The sequence below is a fragment of the Hylobates moloch genome, unplaced genomic scaffold, assembly GCF_009828535.3.
Source record: "Hylobates moloch isolate HMO894 unplaced genomic scaffold, HMol_V3 SCAFFOLD_12, whole genome shotgun sequence".
Taxonomy (NCBI): domain Eukaryota; kingdom Metazoa; phylum Chordata; class Mammalia; order Primates; family Hylobatidae; genus Hylobates; species Hylobates moloch.
In genome coordinates, this window is record NW_026652287.1 from 98,960,854 (window position 1) to 98,986,141 (window position 25,288).

The 25,288-nt window shown below is 40.5% G+C and overlaps 1 protein-coding gene across 13 annotated transcripts in view; it reads right to left on the minus strand.

Annotated features, from left to right (window-relative positions):
* ANKS1B (ankyrin repeat and sterile alpha motif domain containing 1B) overlaps positions 1 to 25,288 on the minus strand; it is a 1,246,961-nt gene that overhangs the window by 294,949 nt on the left and 926,724 nt on the right. For all 13 annotated transcript variants that reach the window (XM_032170973.2, XM_032170979.2, XM_032170983.2 and 10 more), the window contains one exon: positions 21,974 to 22,126. In XM_032170973.2, coding sequence (XP_032026864.1) covers positions 21,974 to 22,126 — 153 coding nt within the window. The remainder of the gene's footprint in view (positions 1 to 21,973; positions 22,127 to 25,288) is intronic.

Here is a 25,288-nt window from a genome sequence, read left to right on the forward strand (position 1 = left end):
CATCTGTCTCTGCAAGAAGGGCCAAGAAGAGCACAGACTCAGTCGAACAAAGATGGAAAAAAATCGGTCACAAATTGAACTATTCCTTCTTTAGTTTCCATTTCCGTTTTGACGCTTTAAAAGGAATTTCAAAATTTTACTTTCTTCTGGTGCTATTAACCTAAAATGCCTAATAATCTCTACATGGATACACGATTTGAATAATTATACACTTAATGGGGTTATAAGGAAAGTTTGGAAATCATCTTACACCTTCTAGAAATATTCCAAGTCAAATTGATTAAAGAAATTAGTTCTTTCTCCTTAGTTCTAAATCATATGCCAGGAATTCCAGGTTTGTGGATTTGTCATTTAATAGCATATTATTGATAAATAGTATAAAGACCTTTCCTGAGGACTCACTGTTCTGAGTGGTTTCTATAGCTCTGTGACAGATGTTACCAGTTGGCCAGTAAAACCCATTCCAATTTCCTCTCTCTTGCTTGTTTTCTCCTACAGAGGCTGGAAAAAGCTAAGACACACTTTCCCAGTCTCCTTCCTGCAAGTTGGACAGTGGCCGTGTGACATGGTCTGGCGAATGAGGTGTAAATCTGAATCTGCTGGAAAGATACTGGAAGAACTTTTGAGATCCTGATAAAAGGAATACTTATCTCTATCATTGCTCCCTTCCCCCTTCCTCCATCTGGGAATGCAGATGTGATGACAGAAGCTGCCATAGCCACTCTGCACTCATGAGGCGAAAAACACAAAAGCATGAGGACAAAGTGCCATCACGCTAAGGAGAACAGAGCAAAAAGACAGAAAGGCTCTGGTCCTAAATGGCACTACTAACAAGTGCCCATTTCCATACCTCTTGTCAACCAACACAATTCATGTCCGTATGATTTCAACCCCTGAGCTAAAAGCATTCCTAACTGATTCAAACCCCAAATAAAAACATTGCCCTAATGATGAAACAGAACTTGGTTCCTTTGGCCTCAATTAAAAAATGAAATGTAGCTAATCTTTAACAAATTCAATCCTAAATAGTTCTCTTTATGCCTACTGTCAGGCAGGCCCTTCTTCTGCGGCTGGATCTGATTCCCTAAAGCCTTAATTTCTAACTCAACATAGCAAAGAGGTGGAGGGAATCAATCATGCCCAAACCCTCATGGGGGTCATGACTTACAGTTGACTGAAGATGGCCTCCATTTGCCACATATTCTATTGCAACTTGAGGTTCCTTTAACAAATACTAGGTCATAACATTTAAAGCTGATATCACAGCTTCTGTTACAAGAATTTTATTGTACTAGTTTCCTAAGGTGGCTGTATAAATTACCACAAACTGGGTGGCTTGAAACAGAAATTTATTCTCTTACAGTTCTGGGGGCCAGAATTCTGAAATCAGTGTGCCAGCAGGGCATTCTCTCTCTGAAGGCTCAAGGGGAGAATCCTTCCTCGCTTCTTTGAGCTTCTGGTGGCTCCAGGTGTTCCTCGGCTTGTGGCAGCATCGCGCCAATCTTCGTCTTGTCTTTACATGGCCTTCTCTGCTTCCTCTTCTCTTTTATCTCTCTTCTTTTCTTATAAAAACACTTATTTGACTTGGGGCCTATCCTGTTAATCCAAGATGATCTGATCTTGGATCCTAAATGAATTAGATTTATAAACACTCCTTTTCCAAATAAGGTCACATTCACAGGTTCTACATGGACATATCTTTTGGAATGCCACCATTCCATCTACTACAATTCTAGAAAATTTATTCCACTTTCCTTATTTATTTTTGTTGGATCTCATGAACTTTGATTTTTTTAAGCTGTGTGAGGAAGCATTTATGGCAATTTAAGTTTTGTGTTGCATCAGAATTTAAGGTTGTTTCAGGAAACACGTTTTATTTCACATTTTAAAGTAAAGAATTATTTCTCTGATTACATTTTAGTCTTTATTTCTCATGTTAAAGTGAAAAACAGGTGACTTCAGATCAGTAAGTATATCAGGGTAGTGATATTAAAAAGTATTTACTAGGCTTAGTATAACTCGGGCAAAACATTTCTTGCAAATTATTCACCATAATCTTTGACATAGGCTGGAGTATTAGTTTTAGGGCATGAATTACTTTCTACCCAGGTTACTGGTTTTTAACCCTGTTACACATTATAGTCACCTGGTGAACCTTTAAAAACGCATGCCCAGGACCCATTTCAACCAATGAATGCAAATATCTGGGGATGAGCTTGTGCATAAAAGTCTCCTAAGTTATTCTTACGTATAGTGAGGATTAAAAACTGACCTTGACTCTTATTAGCAGTTGCCTTATTCAACACCATTTATTTATTCAATCAAGTAATCATTATGCACTTTTAAGTGTGTAAGTAGTTGCAGTACATATAAGGACATATAAGAAATGCAGGTTTATAATTTAGTAGTCATGGTGTACAATATTTTGTGTAATGTGCCATTTATACTCCAGGGTGGTAGAGCCAAATGCTTATAGAGACTTTCTCTGTTGGTCACTCTTAAAAATTCAAATCAATTTATAAAAGTAACTTGTATCACAAAAAATTAGTCAGGCATGGTGATGCATGCCTGTAATCCCAGCTACTCAGGAGGCTGAGGCAGGAGAATCACTTGAACCCGGGAGGCAGAGGTTGCAGTGAGCCAAGATCGCACCACTGCACTCCAGCCTGGGTGACAGAGTGAGACTCCATCTCAAAAAAAAAAAAAAAAAAGTAACTTGTATCATTATTGCTTTAACTCCTCTGCACTCAGTTGCATGTGTGAACACACACACACATTGCTGGTAATAATCAGAGCAAAATAAGACTCCTATGGTTGACTATCTTCAGATTACACTCTTTACAAGGTCAGGAGCCTTTTAATTATTTTACATCCCCCTTCTATACAGTAGAAACCAATATATGCTTGTAAAAAATCACGACTGGTAGTGATCCCTATTAGTAGGAAAAGCTTGAGCAGTAAAGTGGCCTGTGCCCTGGAGGAGGGCTGAGGACTGGAAATTCCTCTAGCTTCCAGCTATTTGGGAAGACCCTTGGGTGTTGAGTCAACACTGGCAGGTGCGAAAGGGAATGACACTGGGGCTGGGGAGAGGATCTGGCAGCCAATTAGCAGCGCTTGTTAGAGCTCACCCCAGACTGCTCTGTGACCGCTCATTCAGACATTCATAGACACCCCTGTCACAAATAAGCCACCTGGAGCTCTGCAGTCATACAAAGCAGCAACAGGAGTGGAGAAGAACCATGTTTGTCAGGAAGGCCTTGCACGCAAGAGAGGGGCAGGGCAGAGAGCAGAGTAGAGCTTGGAGGCTGTAAGTGTAATAAGCTTGCAGGAAAAGAGAACTGAGCACCTTAATTTTTTTATTTTATTTTATTTTTTGACATGGTCTTGCTCCGTCATCCGGGCTGGAGTGCAATGGCACAATCACTGCTCATTTGCAGCCTGACCTCCTGGGCTTAAGCGATCCTTCCACCTCAGCCTCCTGAGTAGCTGGGACCATAGGCGTGTGCAACCATGCTCAGCTAGTTTTTGCATTTTTTGTAGAGACGAGGTTTCGCCATGTTGCCCAGGCTGGTCTCAAACTCATGGACTCAAGCAATCCACCTGCCTTGGTCTCCCAAAGTGCTGGGATTACAGGCATGAGCCACTGCACCTGACAAGCACTTTAATCTGAGGAGTCATGGAGTCTCATACATGTGAAGTCTTGTTGATGAAAGATAGGAAGATGGAGAGGAGCGGAGGAGAACATGATATTAAGCCAAGTATTTAAAAACTACTGATGAGCTAGGAATCAAGCTGAGTACATTCATTCATATGTTAATCAAATACTTTTTGAACATCTTCTATGTGTTTCAGGTGTTGACAGTGCAGAGGTGAGCATGTGTTCTCCAGGGTGAAGGACACTGGAGGAGATTTAGGGTTATAAAAACAAACAAATAACAAACACACATATATTCAGGGTAACATGACAGAAATAGATGGTCAGGAGATACCACCTCGGTTTGGGTGATGAGGAAGGCCTTGACCGAAGGAGGTGACATGATGTGAGCTGAGATGATGTGGAAGGTGTTGGGGCTTAGAAAACAACACCCCAAAATGAAGGCCTCAGAAGCAGCCTCAGAAGCAAAAGTTTTTCTCTGACCTTCTCCGGCCCTCCTGTTTCACAGCCCCATTCTCTCCTGAGGCTAGCGATAGAAACTGGGATCCCAGTTTCCCAGGGTGGGTCATAGAAACCAGACCCCTTCTTCCCCAAAGCCAGCCATAAAATCTAAAAATATTACTCTAACTTTCCCTCCACCTTTCTATGTGAAAACTGGCCACAAAGAAATTATCTGACTTACCTTGTTTGACTGTAGGTCATAAGACCCCCATTCCAGAGAGGGTCTTGCCCAACACAGAGAAGGAAGGAATGCATGCTCAGGGGGCCAAGAAGAATCTAGACAGACAGGCCTTCCTGGGTTTCCTCTCTCAGTCTATTAGCATTAGATCGGACCCTCTTTTTGGTCCAGTAATATTTCTGCACAGCTGTCCATACTTCGTTGAAACGAAGTGTAAGAACGGACAATCTCCCCTGTATTTTTGGGTCTTCATCCTGAAGGCTCCCATGTTTACATGCTAAATAAATTTGTATGCCTTTTTTCTCAGTAATCTGCTTGAACGTGAATTGATTTTTCAGCAAACCTTTAGAGGGCCAAGGGCAACTTTCTTCTTGGCCCCAACAAAGGAGAAGGACGGAGATGCATGTAAAGCGGTCCAGGCAGAGGGAAGAGCAACTGTAGTGGCCCTGAGGCAGGAACACGCTTGGAGTTTGCAAAGAATCAGATGATATCCAGGCTAGAATCAGAGTAAGGGCATGTCTGGAGAAAGTGGAAAAGGCAGCAGGGGTTAATGATAAGCACGTGGCCATGGCTGGGCTTCGGGAAGGGTGAGGCTTCAGGTCTTTGTGTTTTGGTCTGAAAGGGACTGAGGTTCCACTGGATGAGCTGCTCAGGGCACATCCTGATGCAGACAGCCTCTTGGCTCTGACAGCAGCTCTCCCATCCTCCCAGCTGCAAAGACTACCGAGTTGGCTTTGCTTTGAGTATTCCAGTCACACAGGGCCTGCACCTCTCTGCATTCCCTGGGGGTGATTTTGATAGTTTCTCTGTGTGCACAGTGATTTTGAGGCAGGAGATACATGAGCGACTGCAGCAGCATAAGAAGTCAGTGGTGTCAACGCCTGACAACTACCATGACTGAAAGTCAGATTCCTGAAGTGACTTCATTTATATTGCCATATGCTGACAGAATCTGAGGCCGCTCTTGGTATATGAACACAGTATCATCTTATATATATGGAAATAAAAAAGAATGGGAGTTTTTTTTTCTTAAGCAAAAGGAAAATATTAACTCAAGACCCAAACTGTCTTATTCATTTGTGGACTCCCACAATACCTTGCTTATACAGTTATTTCACTGATTCTAGAACACACACTTTTCCTCATTTACCATCTGTGAAATGATAATGCATCTTACAATCCACAGTGCCTCATAATTGCCATCACATGGTTGTCATAGCCCATACCCACATGCTTGGTCATAGCTGTTCATGTGTTGAGTATAATTGGTATTTAAACTGTGTTCAAAATGATTACATTATAATTTGGCATTAGTAAGAACTCAGTACTTGGAAAGATACAAATACAGCAGGGAGAGGATAATTTGATATTTGTGAAGCAAATAACTTCACTGGAGAAGAGACTGCAACGACATATTTTCTTTAAAAGCATTATAACCATGTGCATTGTGGGTCTGAAGGAAGGAAGATATCCACAAATGCATGAGGCCTTATGCTTTGTTACTGCAATATATGAAAAAGATTACATGTTACATGCCAAGGAACTCAACAAAGGCAGGAGTAATTGACAAAGTCCTCTACATGAAGGAAATGTTCAATCTGTGTGAGGCTGTTGTGATGGGTTTAAGTGTTGGACAGAATCACCATAAGGCTCTGTGTCACAGTTTAATTGGCAGCATTTGTTTTTCTTTTGTAGGAATGCATAATATAATGATGCATCTTATAATAGATGGTATTTCTAGGTTCCATGAAATAGAGTGGAACAAAGTAGATGTTTTTGTCTTTAGATGGCTAGGGCTATGTAAATACTAGACCTCACTTATCCCATCACGTTCAAAATGTCTCTGCAGTTTATTTACATATTACCAAAGAGCTGTCCACTTGAAAACTTATACTCAGCATTGTGTCTCAAGCCAGGGTAAACCGAACTAAACATTCTTACGGCAACACGGTCGGGCGTGGTGGCTCATGCCTGTAATCCCAGCACTTTGGGAATCTGAGGTGGGCCTCAGCCTGATCGTGAGGTCAGGAGTTCGAGACCAGCCTGGCCAACATAGTGAAACCCCGTCTCGACTAAAAATACAAAACACTAGCCGGGCGTGGTGGCGGGTCTCTGTAATCCTAGCTACTCGGGAGGCTGAGGCAGGAGAATCGCTTGAACCTGGGAGGCGGAGGTTGCAGCGAGCCGAGATAGCACTGCTGCACACCAACCTGGGAAACAGAGTGAGAGTCTGTCTTAAAAAAAAAAAAAAATTCTTACAGAAACTTGATACTCTTGTTTGGTGAACTGAATTTTACCAAAAGCATCTATGGCACACAGGCAGATGATTGTGGAATACACTGCCTTAATGAAAAATAAGCTAACTGCTTAGGCAATTATTTCAAATTCAGTTTAAGGAAGTCACTGTGTTTTAGTGTCTGATTTTGAACATCAGGACTAAAGACCCTGAGGCTTTTTCCCTTTAAGGTACTATCAGGTCAGTGTGAAAAAGCTGATTGCCAGGGGAGCCAGTTGGAAATGAAAGAAATAATTTACATTCCTGCTGTGGGCAAGTTGTCAATCATTATGTGTGAAGCCTGTACCATCATTTTTCTCCTATATCTACATAAGGATGCTGTCTTAAAGATGTAGTCAAGTGCCGTGACAAATAGCAGGTCAATAGCTAAGGACACGTTGCCTGGTGTGTGGTGGTAGAGAAAGGGCACACCTCTATTCCCCAAACTCCAGGCCAGCTGCTTGATGCAATAGCAGGTTGTAAAGCGAAAAAGCTTCTGCATGAAAGGATAGCCTTTACATGGGGTACAGAGCGCAGAAACGTTTTTTGGCCACACATTGGTTTTTCTCAGCCATGGATCATAATGATTGTCAGTAGAATCATTTGTTTTAAATGCAAAGAAGAGCTGAAATGCTTCTATGTATCAATGCTTCTGGAGATTTCTAGAAATGTGTGCTAGGTAGCTCAATTTACCATGTCCAAATGGAACTCTTGATTTCTCCTTCCAAATTTTCCCTCCCAAATATTCCCAATCTCAAGAAACCTCAGGCCAAAAACATTTCCACTTATCCTTAATTCCTTTGATTTATCTACAGTCAATATCACATTCATCATCTCTATTTTCCTTGTAAATCCTGACTCAGATATTCTCACCTTCTTCACCGCACCACTTTAGTACAAGGCACCACCATCTATGTCTTGACCCGACTACTAGGTGAATGTCTCAGTAGGTTTTCAATGACCTCCATCCCCATTCCCACAGCAGCCAAAGTGAGCCTTTCAAGCATAAACCAAACCATATCTCTCTCCTATTTAACACCCCTCTGATGCTCACGCTCACTTTTAGATTATTATGCAACCCCTCTCCACAGCTCACAATACCTGGTCCTGGGCTACCACTTTGACATCTTTTCTATCAGCCTTTTCCCTGGCTCATGCTACTACAGCCACACTGGCTTCCTTGCTGTTCCTCAAACAGGCACGGTCCTGCCGCAGGGGATCTGCACTTGCCGCTCCCTCAGCCTGGAGTGCTGATCTCTGCATGGCTTCTTCCCACACGGTTCAGATCTCCGCCTAAATGAAACCTCCTCAAAGAAGTCTTTCCTGATCACCCTCCTGAAGATCTGGTCACTGTCTATCCTCTTACCCTGCTCTATGTTTCCTTATAGTATGTGCCACTAGCTGAGATCATATTACAGACTTATCTGTTATCTGCTTATTGTCTTTGTCCAGCTCTAGAATGTAAGTTCCATGAGAGCAGGGGCTCTGTTGGTTTTGTTCCCAATGCATTTCTAAAGACTAGAACAGTGCCTGGCATATAGTAGGTGTTCAGTAAATACTTTCATTCAATATAAATACTGCATATACTTCTTCATATGTTGTCTTCCCAGTTGTATACTTTCTAGGCATACTGGGCCCTCACAAAGATGTATAGAGTGTGGACTACCTTTCAACTGAAGCATTTTACCTGACATGCCAACTGACGGCAGCACCCAGGGATGGCAATGAGATGGTGTGTGCATCACCCAAGTGGCCCTCCACAGTCAAGTAGGTTGCTGAAGTCTGTCTCTGATGACTTTGCCTCCCACGTCTCCCTCTGTGTCTTTCTTTCCCATTCTTCCCCTGGCAGCAATTCATTCAGTGGGTATTTTTAAGCACCTGCTTGGTGAAGGGCATTGTGTGAACATACAGCTGAGCCCTCCAAAGTCAGGTCTTCAAGGAGTTTGGTGTCTGGTGGAGGGGCTCGATGAACCCACATAAATACAAGGGCTGGTAAAAGGTGAAGTGTCTTGCCCCAGTGGAATAAGGAACTAGAAACTGAAATTGGCTCATCTGACTCTGAGTCCAGCCTCTTATCCACTCTGCTGCCTTGTAGCCCACCCAAGCCTGCCTTCCCTCTGGCGCTCCTCTGTAGTTTTAATCTTTGTTCTAAATCCTCCTTTTCCCCTTCTCTATATTCAAAGCACCAAATCCTGCCCTTCTAGGTGAAGTTATACATCAGCTGATGATCAGATCAGACTAGTTCACAGTAAGTGAGAATGACTCATAGATTTAGTTCTCTCAGGTGGCATTTGTATTGTAGTTTGTCTCTGCTGCAGCCAGTCACAAGGAGATACGTGTGTGGGATTATCTGTTTCTCTATTTTTGGGGGGACTGCGGGAAAAAGGATGCTACCTGGGGTCTGCTTATTTACTGTGAGTCTTTCTACCTCACCCTGCCTCTCAGGCTTCCATAATGAAGTAGGTCTGGCCATGGGTCGTTCTCCTTCTTTAGTACAATTTCTGAAGGGAAGGCAATATTCCATTTTTGGCATTTGGGAGGTGGTGAAACAGGCACCCTCTCTGTTCTCTCTCTGTGTGTGCGTGTGTGTGTGTGTGTATAGTGGTACTACAGGGTCATTTATACCAGCATGCCTCATAAGTTGCACCCCTGTTCATCTTGTGCACTGTGTGCCCTCCAGTGGCTGCCATGAAGAAGAAATGGAACTTCCTAAGGCAGCCATCCTGACAGACACTGTTGGAAACTTTCTCTGCAAGGCCGAGAACATGAGGGAAAGACTGCGGATGTTCATTCTGTTTTTAAACGTATCTCTGTTGCAAGACCAGCCTAGTGTACTGCCTTTCATGACACAAGACATCTGTGAATATAAAATAACAGGAACTGGTGGCTTTTATCATCAAAATTCAACCAGTTCTCTTCAGACACTTCTTCACCTGTAAAATGGGAATGGCAACAGTGTGCATCTCATAGGGTTCGGGTGAGGGAAAATATATCAGGATATATGACATATATATGACATATATATCAGACTTAGAACACTCACACAAAAGTGTCTTTAGGTCAATCAACAGGTATTTATTTGCCACCTCCTGTGTGCTAGAAACTGTTCTAGGAGCTGGGGATACAGAAGTCAACAAAATAATCTATGCCCTGATGGGGTTGATGGTGGTTAATAACCATGATAGCAAAGGCATAGCCAGGATCCAAATCCCCGCGGTCTAGCTCCGAGTCCCCAGTCTCCATGACTCCATAGCACCTCTTGTTCACTGAGCAAGAGAATGCGAATAATACACTTGAGATGACGTTGTGAGTTCAGAGCCTGGACCTCTGGGACAAAGACCTGTATTTGGCAGCCATCTACTTTGCAGCTGCTAGCTGAAGCCTGTCCAAGAACATAACACTGGGGAAAGGAGGTTTGAGAAAAAATTCTTGAGCAAGATTGACAATTCACGAAGGGGAAGATAAAGGAAGAGCTACTAAAACAAACTCCCATTATTGTTATTATTGCTATTATTCCCTGTGCTCATCTAGAGGAGTCAAGTAACCTAAGGAATCAAATTCAATTAAAAAAATATTGGTTGCACACCCACTCTTTGCTCAGAGTGTGCAACCACCCACTCTGAGCAAAGAGTGGGTGTGCAACAAATATTTCAGCAAGGTACGAAAATGATTTTTCATTAGACAGATACTTTAGAATTTAATTTTCTAAAATAGCTCTGTTTGATGGTCAATGAATTCAATAAACATTTTTCCAGCTTTTTATACATCTAGCAATTCCATGATCACACACAGTGTGTTTATCATCTATCATTCTCTAGTTACTGAATATTGCATGGTACTCTATCCAGGTCATTCTTTTTCCCCTGGTGAGCCTCCACTAATCATCTTAGATTTTCTGAGATGGTTTTGCTTTCACATATTTTGAGTGGGGGCTTACAAACAATAAGAAGATCATCCATAATTCTAAAATTCTCTCTTCTTTTCTCTAATCAAAACCTTTGTGGGCCAGGCACATTGACTCATGCCTGTAATCCCAGCACTTTGGGATGCCTACGTGGGAGGATCACTTGAGCCCAGGAGTTCACAACCAGCCTGAGTAATGTAAGGAAACACCGTCTCTACAAATAATAAAAATTGAATCAGTCAGGTGTGGTGGTGTGCGCCTAGTCCCAGCTACTTGGGAGGCTGAGGAGGGTGCACTGCCTGAGCCCAGAAGGTAGAGGATGCAGTGAACCATGATTGCACTCCTGCACTCTAGCCTGGGTGACAAGTGAGACCCTGTCTCGAAACAACGACAAAACAAAACAAAACAAAACAAAACAAAACAAAACAAAACAACCCATAAAACAAACCCCCAAAAACCTCTGTGGTGCACTGATTGCAGTAATGGTCCTATTTCTTCATCCTTCCCTCCTTTCAAGTTATTTACCGTGTGATTTTGCAGTTGCTCCTATTCAGAGGTGAACTCTATCCTCCCCTCCCAAGCTGATTTTAAGCCTTCCATATAGCTTCCTTTGGCCAAGTGCTGGCAGATGTGATGTAAGTAGAGGTGTAAAAAAGTGCTTGCTCATTTTTGTTTGTTTGTTTCTTTCTTTGTTATGAAGACATGTCTGCGATAGCATACTAGAGAGTGGGGCACAGGGAGTCCCAGCTGTTTCAGCTGAGACCACCCCAGGTCAATCAACTCTCATATGCCAGAAGACTAGAGCCAACTGCCAGATGTGAGGGAGCCAGATGAGATCAGAAGAAATCTGCAGCCAAGCCCAGCCTAAATCGCTGACCCACAAACTGTAAGCTCAGCTAAACAATGTCTATCGCTTTAAGCCACTTCATTTTCAGACAGCTTGTTCCATAGCATTGTTGAGGCAATGGATAACTGATAATGCTTCCCATAAATCTTAGGAACTTGGAAGCTGCCCCTCCATTTGCCCTCCTTTAAGCAAAAAATTGAATGCTGTTTGCAAAGCATTGTATAAAATGCTTTATTAGATTATCTTCTTGAATCCTGACAACAATATCTAGAAGACAGATATAATGCTATTATCCAAATTTCAGAGGCAAGGAAATTGAAGCGTAGAGAAGGTTAAGTGACTTGACCAAAGTGCTTTTAGAAAAGCAGAGATTCTACAACCAGTCTTCTAAACCTTGGAAGACTGCTTTTAGCCACTGCTGCCTGCCATTTACTCTTTGGATTCTCCATTCTACCTGTTCTGCTGCCTACTTCTACCCCCTAATTAGGAGAAGACCTTGTGTTCCCATTTGGGATATAGATACCACTTTCATACTGGGTTTACCCCTAATATTTCTCTCCGTATCACTCATGTAGATGGTTGTCTTCCGCATTAATCCGGAAATTTTTTGACAGTAAAGACTGTAAAATACTTATGTTTTTTTCGCCACAACTCTATGCAGTAATTTTTTTAAAAAGATCATATTCATGTTTTAAGGTAGCTATTCCATAAAACATATAAAAAGGTAAAAAATATTCTCCTAGTGAATATATGCATATTTAAAAGGACACTGTTATTCAAATTAATCTAATTTGTGGAATACACAGTAGAATGTTTTCCCAATTTTGTTAAATAGTTTTAGTTATATGGTATTTGAATGTAGTGTTTGACTGAATATCTACAAAAATAAAACTCTCTTGACTCATTTATAGATTAATTCTAGAAGCAGGGATTAATATAAAACTGGCAGTGAATAATTTCTGTTTTGCAGTTAGTTTCTGCATTTAAGAAATTGCTTTATGGTTCAGTAACTTGCCCTTGGACTTTAGGTATGCTGCCACCAGATGGCATCAGGGTGCCAGGCATAAGGCTTGTAAGCAAAGAATTTGTGTGCTTTCTGAGGCTCAAGGTAATATAGCTCTTTCCTTAAGTTCAAAAAGATTTTCAGACCACTGATTTCCAATTTAGCATAATACATTTCTTTAAAAAAATAGCTGAGCTAAAACTCTAAGCCACCCTAAAACATCTTTAGAACAGATATAAATCCTAAGCTACAAAATCACCTACCTCATTATGACTTCTCCTCTCTAGCATCTAATTATTTCCATAATGGCTTAAACACCATGAAGGCCTATATGAATCTTATACACCTACCTTAGTGATAGTGTTAACCATTATAATTTACTTTGAATCTTTATTATCAATCTCTGCCATGGCATTGTGTATGTTAGTTTTCAAAATTCTCAATAGTTTTTCTCCAGGTAAAAAAAATCTATCTGGCTTTCCTTTCATCTAAGACAGCAGAAGTTTATCTTCTCAGTATTATCTGAGATCTCCTCTTCAGACCCAAAGTATTTCTCCACTACAGTGGCATGAACGGCGTTTATTTGCATTTCATGTATGTATTTGTGAATATGGAGTACTTTTGCTTTTATATTTTCTATACTATATAATAATCTACTCGAATATTTCCCCTCTCAAAGCTCTTGGAAGCACAGAGGCAGTTTACCACACTTTAACAGAAATATAGCTGGATTTAAATTTTTTTTTTTTTTTTTTTTTTTTTTTAGCAACAGGCTCTGCCCTAAATATCTCAAGAAAAGACTTTAAAGAATAAAAATCTTCACGCCAAATTAGCAAGATACAGGAAAAAAGGTAACTGGGCAAAATACAGGGAAAAAAGGTAACTGATTTAATTATAATATATAAAGCTCTGGAACAGATTCTAGGAGGGTTTAGATTTACAGGTGATAAGTTGAGAATGAAGCTATCCCTAACTGCTGAGGCACCACTCTGCTCTGTTCGAAGGTCCTCTGCTTCAAGCACAGTGAGGTCTGGGAGGCTGAGGGTTGATGCTGAGGATTGAGGGTCAATGCTCACGTAGCTGGAGAAAAAAGACACCAGCAATTCTGTACCTGAGCACAATCAGAAAAAAAAGGAGGGGAAGTGTTCAGCTTCACCCTGAAAGTTGTTACACAAAGCTGAGAGAGTCTCTCCCTCTCACATTTACCAAGTCCAGGAGTGGGAAGACTTTGAGCAGGAGTAAGCCATGAGGGTTTGGACAAGGCTGGTGGGGAAAAATGATATCTCCTGGGCATACTGGGAAGCTGAGAGTCCAGGGCAGGTGAATGGGGTTGGAGATGGGAATGAGGGAGGGTAGCATCTGAGCAGTAAATCCTGGAACTAGAGTTAGCACATCAAGCAGGGTTATATGCACCCAAGGTAAGTTCTGGCTGGGAGAAGCAGATGGCAACTAAGCTGTGAAAGTAGGCTCCAAGGGACCAGCTCCCAGCCTAACTCTGGGGGAGGGATCTGGGGAAGTAAGAAAAACATAGGCAAAAGAAAAATAAAATAGGAGGAGAAGAGAAAGGGATGGATCACAAAAAGCTCTTATTTGATTTTGAGTCTCACAGGAAACCCATGAAGCCAGCAGGGCACATATTTTTTATCCTCTATTTACAAATGAGAAACTGAGTCCCAGAGGGGGTAAGTGACTTTTTTTAAGGTCAACATACCGAGGGGAGGATATAAGATTCAAAGTCAAGTGACCTGATTCCAAGCTAAAGATGAAAGAAGAGAGGGCACATTTGAAACTCTGACACACACACTGTATGTCCTACTCTTTGCTTTATAAACAGTAAGTAAAATTTTCAAATAATGGAAGCTTAGCCTTTTAAGGGTCAAACGGAAGCAGCTTTAGCCACTGTTGAAAAGCATTTCTGAAATGTATTATATTTGCCCTTGCCTCCTTTGAAAACTGACTGTAATCTACTCTCTTCTTGATACGCGGGTTATAAATCATAAAAGTTTACTACATTTATGAACTTCTAATTCAGAGATACCCTCAGGTTCTATGGAGGCACATGTGTTTTTAAAAAAATTAATTTTTTTTGCTGCCCCACCTAATACATTCATGGCTAGAAATAGCTGTGTAGCAGAATTGGCTGAGTCAGCTCCTTCTTCCCTCCCAACCAGCTCTTCCTTCTTAAGTGTGTCAGCTGCTAGTCCCTATCTACTGCTTCTGATCAGGTCATTCCCCTTATTAAAATCCTTTAGTGACTCCCTCTAACCACTGGTTGCAGTAGTTTGCAAAACAGGCTGCACATGAAAATCACTTGAGGCGCTTTTAAGACCTCCTGATACCCAGGTGCCAACACCAAAGATTTCAATTCAATTGTTTTAGATATGGGGCCCTCACCTACAGGGGTTAACATAAGTAGCACAAACTTTTGCTTCTGGCCAAGATGGAATAACGGGGGCTAGATTTATCTTTCTAATGGACACAACTAAAAGTCCAGATGAATATATTAAACAATGGTTTTCAAGGCAACGGACATGAGGCATTGAAGGACAGTGATCCCTGAGAGATGGAAAACAAACAAAATGAGTTGCATTTGCCTGCAACTGCCCCTGAGAGAATTTCTAGGCCATGGAGCAGAAAGGAAGAATTCAGAAGGAGTCTGCAAGACTCCTTAAATAGAAAAGATGAAGCAGAGAATCCAGGGAGACTAGGGTGGCTAGAGTTTGCCAGGCAGAGTATTAGAGAGCAGGGAGTTCTGATCAGTACATGCATGTGAGGAAATGGTATAAAATCAAATGAAAAACCAGCTGAAAAGATGAGTGGGAACAGTCTTTAAAGCTCAAACTGGACTGGTAAAACTGAGATTTGCAAACTATTCAAACTGGGAAGCCCTGAAATTCAAAGGGCATTGGTCAAGTACTCAGAAGGGTATTGCCCTCGTGGTGGGGAAGTATTGTCAATAGACTGAACAATACTCTGGCCTTGCCCAACGAACCTTAAAAGCAAGACCTAAAAGATCAAAGACTATTCAAAGAATTTCCCTGTATCCCAGAGCAATACCTGAAAATATTTGTAGGAATAAAAAAAAAAATCCAGCATCCAACAAGGTAAAATTCATAATGTCTGGCATGTAATAAAAATTACCAGACATGGAAAAAAACAGTAAGGAGAAAAATCAATAAAACCCAAACCTAAACTGACACAGGTGTTAGAATTAGAAAACAAAGATATTAAACCAGTAACTAACTGTATTCCATATGTTCCACAAGTTGGAGGAAACAGCATGTTTAATAGAGACAGAAAATATAAGAAAGACCCAAGTCTGGCCGGGTGCGGTGGCTCACGCCTGTAATCCCAGCACTTTGGGAGGCCGAGGCAGGCGGATCACAAGGTCAGGAGATCGAGACCATCCTGGCTAACATGGTGAAATTCCGTCTCTACTAAAAATACAAAAAATTAGCTGGGTAAGGTGGCGGGCACCTGTAGTCCCAGCTACTTGGGAGGCTGAGGCAGGATAATGGCGTGAACCCAGGAGGCGGAGCTTGCAGTGAGCAGAGATTGCGCCACTGCACTCCAGCCTGGGCAACAGAGCGAGACTCTGTCTTAAAAAAAAAAAAAAAAAAAAAAAAAGAAAGACCCAAGTCTAACTTGTGAAGATGAAAACTACAATGTCCGAGATAAAAAATACACTGCATAGTAATAGTGACAGATTCGCTATTCTAAGAAGAGATGAGTGAACTTAAAGACATAGCAATAGAAACTATCCAAATGTGTCACAGAGAAAAAAGACGGAAAAAAATGAATAGGACATTGGTGAACTGTAGTACAACTTTAAATGACCTAATACTGTTGTATTTGGGGTTTCCAAACGAGAGGAGAAATAAGGTGAGTAATAGAAAATATTTTGAGGCCAGATACGGTGGCTTACAACTGTAATCCTAGCACTTTGGGAGGCCAAGGCCGGTGGATCACTTGAGGTCAGGAGTTCAAGACCAGCCTGGCCAACATGGTAAAACCCTATCTCCACTAAAAATACAAAAATTAGCCAGGTGTGGTGTCACGTGCTTGCAGTCCCAGCTACCTGAGAGGCTGAGGCAGGAGAATCGCTTGAACCTGGGAGGCGGAGGTTGCAGTGAGCTGAGATTGTGCCACTGCACTCCAGCCTGGATGACAGAATAAGACTCTGTCTCAGAAAAACAAAAAAATTTAAGAGATAATGACTAAAAAATTTCCAAAGTTGATGACAATGATAAGCCTCATATTTAAGAAGCTCAAAAAACTTCACACATAGAAAACATGAAAAAAATGATACCAATGTATGTAATAATCAAATTGCTGTAAACCAGTGAAAAAGACAACACCTTCAGTGCAGCCAGGGGGAAAAAAACTGACCCATTATGTATAGAGGAACAACAAAATGGCAGCAGGTTTCTTGTTAGAAATAAAGCAGAAGAGAGGCTGGTGGAGCAATATCTTTAAAATACTGTTACCTTAGAATTCTATACCCAGCAAAACTGTGTTTCATGAATGAAGGGAAAATGAAGTATTTTTCAGACATAAAAAAGCTGTGAAAATTTATCACTAGCAGCCTCACACTATAGAATAATGTCAAAGACAGTCCTTCAGGTAGAAGGAAAATGACGCCAGATGGAAATATGGGTCTACATAAAAGAATGAAGAGCTTGGTTGGCTTCAAGGGTGTGTGACCTGTACAGTTATACAAGGTCCCGCAGATAGAAGGGCCTTGTGCTAGCTTTAATGTTTTGATGTTACTGGCTAAAAATTTTTAGTAATTTTTGAACAAGGGGCCCTATATTTTCATTTTGCACTGGTAGCTTGCCCTGATGAAGAATACTTTGTAGCCCATAGAGGTGGAGGCAGAGGCTGGAATGCCGAGCTTGGCTCTGAAGATCCAGGCCATATGTTCAGGCATGGAATAGGGAAGAGACGGAGGTGGCTTCTTCAAGGAAATTTGGAATGTTTTAATTTTAATCACGAGAAGGGTGAATGAACAGATGTCCACTAAAATAAAAATTTTTAAGGTAGCAATTTCTGGGTAATTAGAACACAATTTTCCTTTCTGCACAGAGATAGATCATAAATGGCTATAATTAGAGAGTTTCAATTCTTTCTACAGTTCATTTGTTGCAGAGTGTTCAAAACTGTCTCTTCAGGCCAAAATGCCTTGTTTATTTTGTGTGTGTGTGTGTGTGTGTTTTACTATTTCTGATATCAACGCTTTAAATAATGCCTGTTCCGTAATATTGGCCTGGAGGCACTGCAAGAGTGTAAATTCACTTTACATGCAAAAGAAAAGTTATATTACTTCCAATGACATTTTAGTATTTTAGCATTTTATTGTAGTATAATTCTATCCCAGTTTAGGTCAAAGCTCCAAAGTTGAGAGTAGTATAATAAGTGTGGACATGCCAAAGATGCTGAAAGGTAGTAGACATAATAATGTCAGACCTAGCCCATCACCACCCTCCAGAACATACATGAAAGGACTAGAAATCAATGTGAAGTGTGTATTTACTTGGGAGACTGTCCATCCTAAATGAGGACAAATGTCAGGGTGCTTTTCCCAAAACTTGGGCTGGCTGAGGGAAGCTTCAAGGGAACCTCTGGAACAGCTTGAAATCTGGATGCAAGGGATGGAGTTGGTAGAGTCCAGAAGCTTTACCTGATGTATGCCTGGAAAAGTCTAAAGCTCAGAGGTGGTATCTAGCTGTCCTGAAGGCTTGTGGGGAGCCAGCTGTACTGTATATAGGTATAAATGCAATGCTTAAATCCACAGATAATTTATAAAGTTCGCTCTACACTTGAATACTCACATCCAGTCATTTAGTTGAAGCCTTCGGCTTTGATTAAAGTTGTTAATATTTGAAGTGTTGACTGATGTAACCTCCCTGGTGTGCAAATATGAATATTTCTCATTTATTATGTCCCGTGGTGAAAGCATAACCTTTTACTTAAAATAATTGGTTTGAAAATGGAATTAGAATATTCATCCTCCCCATTCCTCCCCTGCAATTTGTGAATTTAGTAATTATTCTTCTTGGTTATGAGCATAAGTTACCATTTACCTTTATTCAATATGTACACACACACACACACACACACACACACTCTCACAGAATGCAAAAAAAATTAGAAAATAAAGTTGCAACTTTAGCAATGAGAGCGGGGTAGACAGAAGTGTGAGTTTATAATGCTGATCATGAAATAAAAACATCAAAGCAAGCCTAAATCTGATACTCACAGGATGATAGCTCTACTGCATTTAAAGCAAATAAAGTCACATTTCTCAAGAATTAATGCAAAATTAGAAAGTTTCCTTTGAAAATTTCTTAGCACATCTCCAAGTGGTTAGCTTTCCTGGGAAAGCTGGAAATTAAATCAACAACATTGAAAGAAAAAAAACTGACAGTCCTAAATTAAACAGTCATGTAAATATAGTTTCCAAAGCTATTAGGCAAGAAGCAAATGATTTTCTAATCAATTTACTTTTGCAAAAATAATGCCAGATTATTTTCATGGGGCATGTGAAATAATTTTCATGGGACACACGTGGATATTGCTGCCTTAGCAATCTTATCTAGTTCTACCCAAAGGTATTTAAAAAACAACCACTGATGCTGAAGTTATTTGTAATCATATCAGCAGCCTATCTCCTCATCCTCCATTCTGTTCCCCTCCACCAGCCGACTTTTGTATCAAAGGCAGGCTACACTTGCACTTCTCTTTTCACTTAACATAGAATAACAGTTACTGGAGCAATCTGGTTCCCTTAAAACTAGCGACTCATTACAATGGTTCAGGATGTGAACTTCCCTAAAAGGCTTTGCTCTAAATCAAGGTGACTGTACATTCCCTTTTAGGCTAGAAAACAACAAACTATGCATTCTTAGTATAGGATTATTCAGCCCATATATTATATGAGACTACCTCATATTTGGGTACCTCTCTCATTAGTTGGGATAAACAAAAGTCTTGAATTTGAGATAATTCAAAATCTTTGTAAGCCAAAAGGCATGCACACATTTTGCCTTTTTCTCATTGTAAAACTCAGTAACCCAAAACCATCACATGAACTACCCAATTCTATTGGGCATACAAATTTTGTTTTCTAATTTCCAAGGCTGAAGGTTCATATCAATTTTTGTCCATAATTAACATGGACATAATTAATCTGCTGAGTTAAATGACATACAAATCCTCACCATCAAGAGTGTGAACTTGCCCATAAAGTCGTCACACGGAAAATTAAATTCAATCAGCTTACTTTAAGGAAAATACACTGAGTTAGTGGTAGACACAGATGGCATGCTCCAGGCCAGAGGATTTTGGCCTTAAGGTCTAAGAGACAGTGACTATGTTTTCAAATTTTGACACAATGCTTGTGACAGGCACTTCTCCCTGTATTGAAGCCAGAAAACTGTTAAGAGCCAACATGGGTGAAAAAGACCACTTTTCTTTTTTTCTTTTTCTTCTTTTTTTTTTTTTTTTGAGACAGAGTCTTGCTCAGCCGCCCAGGCTGGAGTGCAGTGGCCCAATCTCTGCTCACTGCAAGCTCCGCCTCCCGGGTTCATGCCATTCTCCTGCCTCAGCCTCCCGAGTAGCTGGGACTACAGGCACCCGCCACCACACCCGGCTAATTTTTTTTTTTTTTTTGTATCATAGAGACAGGGTTTCACCGTGTTAGCCAGGATGGTCTAATCTCCTGGGTTGTCATCCGCCCGCCTCGACCTCCCAAAGTGCTGGGATTACAGGCGTGAGCCACTGCGCCTGGCCAGAAAAGACCAATTTTCTGTCTCAACTAGAGGCTGACTGGCCTCATGGGTGGTGGTGGATCAGCCCCTAAGCCCTGGCGGTAAAGCCAGGCGCCGTGATCCCCATAGTCACTGCAGCTGTCTACAAGGTCTGGCTGCAGTCACTAAACAAGGATCTGTAGGCCGCAGGTACCCCCCCAGCACTGGGGAAAGTGAGTGCCCAAGCTTACATCTTAAACACTAGTTTAGGCCTTTGGATTTTGAGAGACATAGAGCCTCACATTGTAAGTGATCCTTACTTCAATGAAAACATATAAGAGAGTCCTTTTGAAATCCATTCTTTACAATGGGAGATTACTGCTAATGTTAGCTAGGTGAGTGATTCATGTGCTACCTATTATAAATATTAATTCTTCAATGGGTAGCAGTGTGATTCAGAAAATGTTACACAAGGATATTTTTCAAGCTATTCCATTAACTAATTAACTGGGATGCAACTTAAGTTGGAAGCTTGTGTGGTTGATGTATGGAAGGTACCACTTTAACAAATATCTATGGGCAGCCATGTGATGAGTGTCAAGTTCTTGACAGAGAATTGAAATCTTAGCCTGCTGCAACCAAAAAGCAACACTGTTTCAGTTAGTTCCGTTGCCACACAGACTGAATGAAACTAACCAAAGGCTTTATGTTAGACTATGAGTCTCTTCTGAAATAATGATAGCTTTTGTGAGGGCATAAGAAGCAAAAAGTTAAGAAAGAGTTACTTATGGCCATACAATCACATTAATTTATCTATTTAATGTGACTTTTAGATTCAAGAACAATTTCTATATGATGTTCTAGAAAAGACATTTTTTTTTCAGAAGGAATAATTAGTTACTAATAATAATCATCATTTAAAATAAGCAATGGTACATAATGTGTAGAACCTGGACTTTTGGCGAGAAAGTGACATAAAGAGTAGAACAGAGCACTTTTGAACCAGCAGAAACTTATTTGCTTTATCTCTTAGTTCATAAATGCCATTTTTCCTCAATCATTTACTATAAAACTAAAACTATTCTTTAAAAAACTAAGTGATTTCTCATTGTTACTGTTAAAAAGAAATGTGTGCTATGCCAAATATAATTCAAATGAATGACCATTTTATGTTATATTTTCATCTTATTCCTACATTTATGCTAGAAAATAACAAAAATAAAAATGCAATGAGAAAAGTATCAAAATCATTTATGCGGATTTAGTTGATCTCTTTGGGCTTGACTATATGGCAACATATGTTGGCCAGTTTTTATAGGAAATCTATGCTAAGTGTATGAATAAAACAGAGACAACATAAGATTAGACACTAGCTTCAGAAAATAAAATTTTGATAACACAGCAGCCTATTTAGTAAGAATAAAAGCAGTCTCTTGGAGCATGGGATTTGTATATGTGATTAAGAAATAGAGACAAGGAAACATGATAGAGATAGAAAACTAAAAAAATGATAATTTAAATCTTTAACAGTGAATATGAGCAAAGATCAGAATAGGAACCTATTTATTATCATATCTATATCCTATAACTGAAAAAATTTCCTAAAAAGGAAAACACAAAAATGCTTGGAAGATTTTCTTGGATAATGCAAAATACGCTGAGAGTTCTCTCTTTACCTCTCAGTTCCCCCACATTAAAACTTCAAAAGACAATGACTCTGGAGCTTGAGAGAGATCGATATTTAAAACAGAAGGCGTATCTATAAATCCCCATTGGATGTCCAAACAGTTATAAAAAAAGAAAAATAAAATTTCATTTATCAAGGGTTGAATAGTTAAGGTGTCACTAAGAGACCAACTTACATTAATAAGTTCAACCTCCCAGATTTTTTTCAACAGGTCCATCGATGTGTAGCCATTAATTAGAAAGGCTTTGGTGTAGTCGCCCAGTTCAATGGAATCCAGCCACTCAGCTACAGAGGTGGGATGGTAGCCATCATGCCCAATGGGTCTCATCTGTAACGAAGAAAATTACATCAGGATTAAACTGCATACTTTGTGTCCCAACAACAGAATGCAGACTTCCCCTTGAAAATTTATTTGACATGAAGAACAAATCTTTCTGGAGACGGAAACAAGGAAAAAGAAAACACTTTCTGATGTGTTTTCACAATTCCAAACCATTAATAATTTTCACACTGAATTAGTTTTCAAAATATACCCAGAAATTTCCAATTTAGCTGCTAGATTAACTCTGTATTTGGAAGAGCTAAACATATCAAACTTCTGTCGTAGACATTATTGGCATTCTGGCGAGTGGAATTAAAAATGATGTCAGTTGAATGGTATTAAATTCGACGCGAAAGTCACCAGAAAGTGCACTTTCAACATGTAGATGATAATTCTCATATGCACAGCACCAAAGCATGTGAAAATACTGCATGACTTAAACATTCAAAGGGAATTCGTGCTTATGCAAGACATGCATTGGAGGTAGTGCAAACATGCTGGAGAAACATACTGCTGCGGTGAAGCAGTAAAGGAGAGGCCTTTGGGTATTTTAAGACCATGTGTTCTGCGTCGACTCTACAGTATGTTAGACATGAATAGAGAAGTTGCTGGCAGACAGGCATCTATTTTTTGTCAGCTATATACGGATTTTTAAAAAATAGGAGAACAAAGAAATGTGACAGCAACATAATGTTTCTGAGTTTAAATTGGAGTGTGAAAGTAATTTAAGCAAGAGGAACTTCTGGGTTTAAAATTTTGTATGGATTATTCTGGTCCTTTAGCTTTTATTTGAAATTGTAGCTGAATCTGTGGTTCTTGGTTTTCGAGGTGACTCACTTCTAAAACTTGGGCTGCTTGCGTGCCACGCCGTATATCTAATACTTCAGTTATTAAGGAGGGCTGGCACCTCATCAACCTGATGGGGGCCTTTGGTAAAATTCACGACGGAAACAGCAAGACTGGGCAAAACACAACATAGATTTTCCTCTTCCTTCGATTCAAAGAGATACATATTAATGGAAATTTATATGATTCTGATTTGCGAGCAGAGAAAAGATTAGTCTGGGCATCAGGGATTCAGATTTTAATCTTAAACATGGTAAGCTTTCTGTCACTATGCACGGTTCTCATTTTTGAGATTCTCCCTACTCCTTCATTTTCAAGTTACTTTTTCTCTTTTCCTGTTGTTCTGCTCCCCATTCTAGTTTCCATTTCAAAGTTTAAATGTTCTCTGTTTTATTTTATTTTATTTTTTTTGAGATGGAGTCTTGCTCTGTTGCCCAGGCTGGAGTGCAGTGGTGTGATCTCAGCTCACTGCAACCTCCACCTCCTGGGTTCAAGCAATTCTCATTCCTCAGCCTCCTGAGTAGCTGCAACTACAGGTGAGTGTCACCACGCCTGGCTAATTTTTGTATTTGTCTCTACTAAGAGACAGAGTTTCACCATGTTGGCCAGGCTGGTCTCGAATTCCTGACCTCAAGTGATTCACCTGCCTTGGCTTCCTCCCAAAGTGCTGGGATTACAGGTGTGAGCCACTGCTCCTGGCCTAAATGTTCTCTATTTTAAAGTTAGAGTGCAACTTATTATTTACATTAGTCTGAACTTGGTCAGACTTTTGTACTTCACTTTTACATTGACTGACCCATTTCAGCTACTCATTAAATATTTGTTCATGTAACAGTTAACTCTGTGTTTATTATGTGGTAGCTACAAATGTAAATGACAACTCAGCATTTGCAGAATGAAAGTTAGTGGCATTCACAAATACCCAGATGTTATGTATGTATAAAATCAGGGGCTAGGACCCAAAAGGGAGGCTCATAGGTATTTGGTACCTTCATATTCTATAGAGAATTACAAAAATATTGGGGCTGGCTACATTCTCCAGGCCTTGTTAAAAGGTGGTTGAACTAACTCTGTTAACCTAAATAATCACTCTGGCCCCAGGAATCTTCCTGACTGCCCCAGTGACATGAAATAAGAAAGAAAGGGAAGAAAGTGAGAAACACTAAGGTTGAAGTTAACTGCTTAGTAGGGAGGTCTTGCCATTAGCCCATCCATAAAGCTGACCACCCAGCAGCAGATACTGGGGACAAGCTTAGGGAGTCTTGATGACTGGATTTGGGTCAAAGTCAGTTGTCTCATACCAGAGAACTGTGCAATGGGGTTACCACAGGTTACCCCCAAGCACTTGCACAACACTCTTTCGAGGAAGCAATTAGTGGCCATCTGACACACAGAGGGTGTTGATGGTCAGTGGTGGCCAAAGAATCAGGGAACCCACGACAGGACTGCAAAGAAAATCTAGGTAAGTACAAAGACGTTTGCTTGTCCCTCCAATCCCCCTTTCTTGTCCCAATGCCAGAAAATTTAGAATCAGAAGAGAGAAGGGCCAGTCCCTTGGGGGAAGTCTAAACTTGGGGGAGGGGGAGGTGGTGAGGAAAATAAAACTGGAGGTTTCAAATAAATTGGAACTGAGCCTTCAACATTTTACATGGTTGGAAAATTATTGGAAATGTCTGAGATGATATTTATAAATAGCAAAGGGAGGGTCAGTTGAGCTTGGTTGAATGATTGGAAAATAAAAAAAAAATAAAACAGCAACCATCATATCAGGATTGCACTGAATGCAGGCTGTTCAGTGGTCTGATTACTCCTGTAAGGCAAGTTCTCCCAGACCAATCTTAAAGAGGTGAGAGGGAGGGAAATATTTGGTGGGAGGATGAAAGACAAGGGCAGGGTAGAGAGCACAACTGAGGAGACCTTGGAAATGGGTATGCTGAGGTGTACAGGGCAGTATTCATCCACCCACTCATTCAGTAAATACTTAATCAATGCCTATTCTGATGAATGTTGTGGAAATGGTAGAGAACAAAACAGTCATAGTCTCTCCCTCATGGAGATGATAACTCTTAATTAAAATATGCGAACAGATGACCAATAAGTTAAGAAGGTTCTGCATACCTGAAGACAGGAAACCATTAGAGCCAAATGCAGTTACAAGATTAACTTGACACATATTTAATGATATGCAGAATAGTTACTGTGCTGCACAATAATTTCTTCCAAAGCAATGATCCCATCTGTTCCTTTATTTCTGTCCCTACTGCCATTACCCTGTTTTGGTTCTTGTTAGTGCTTACAAAAACTAATGCAATAGCCTTCTAC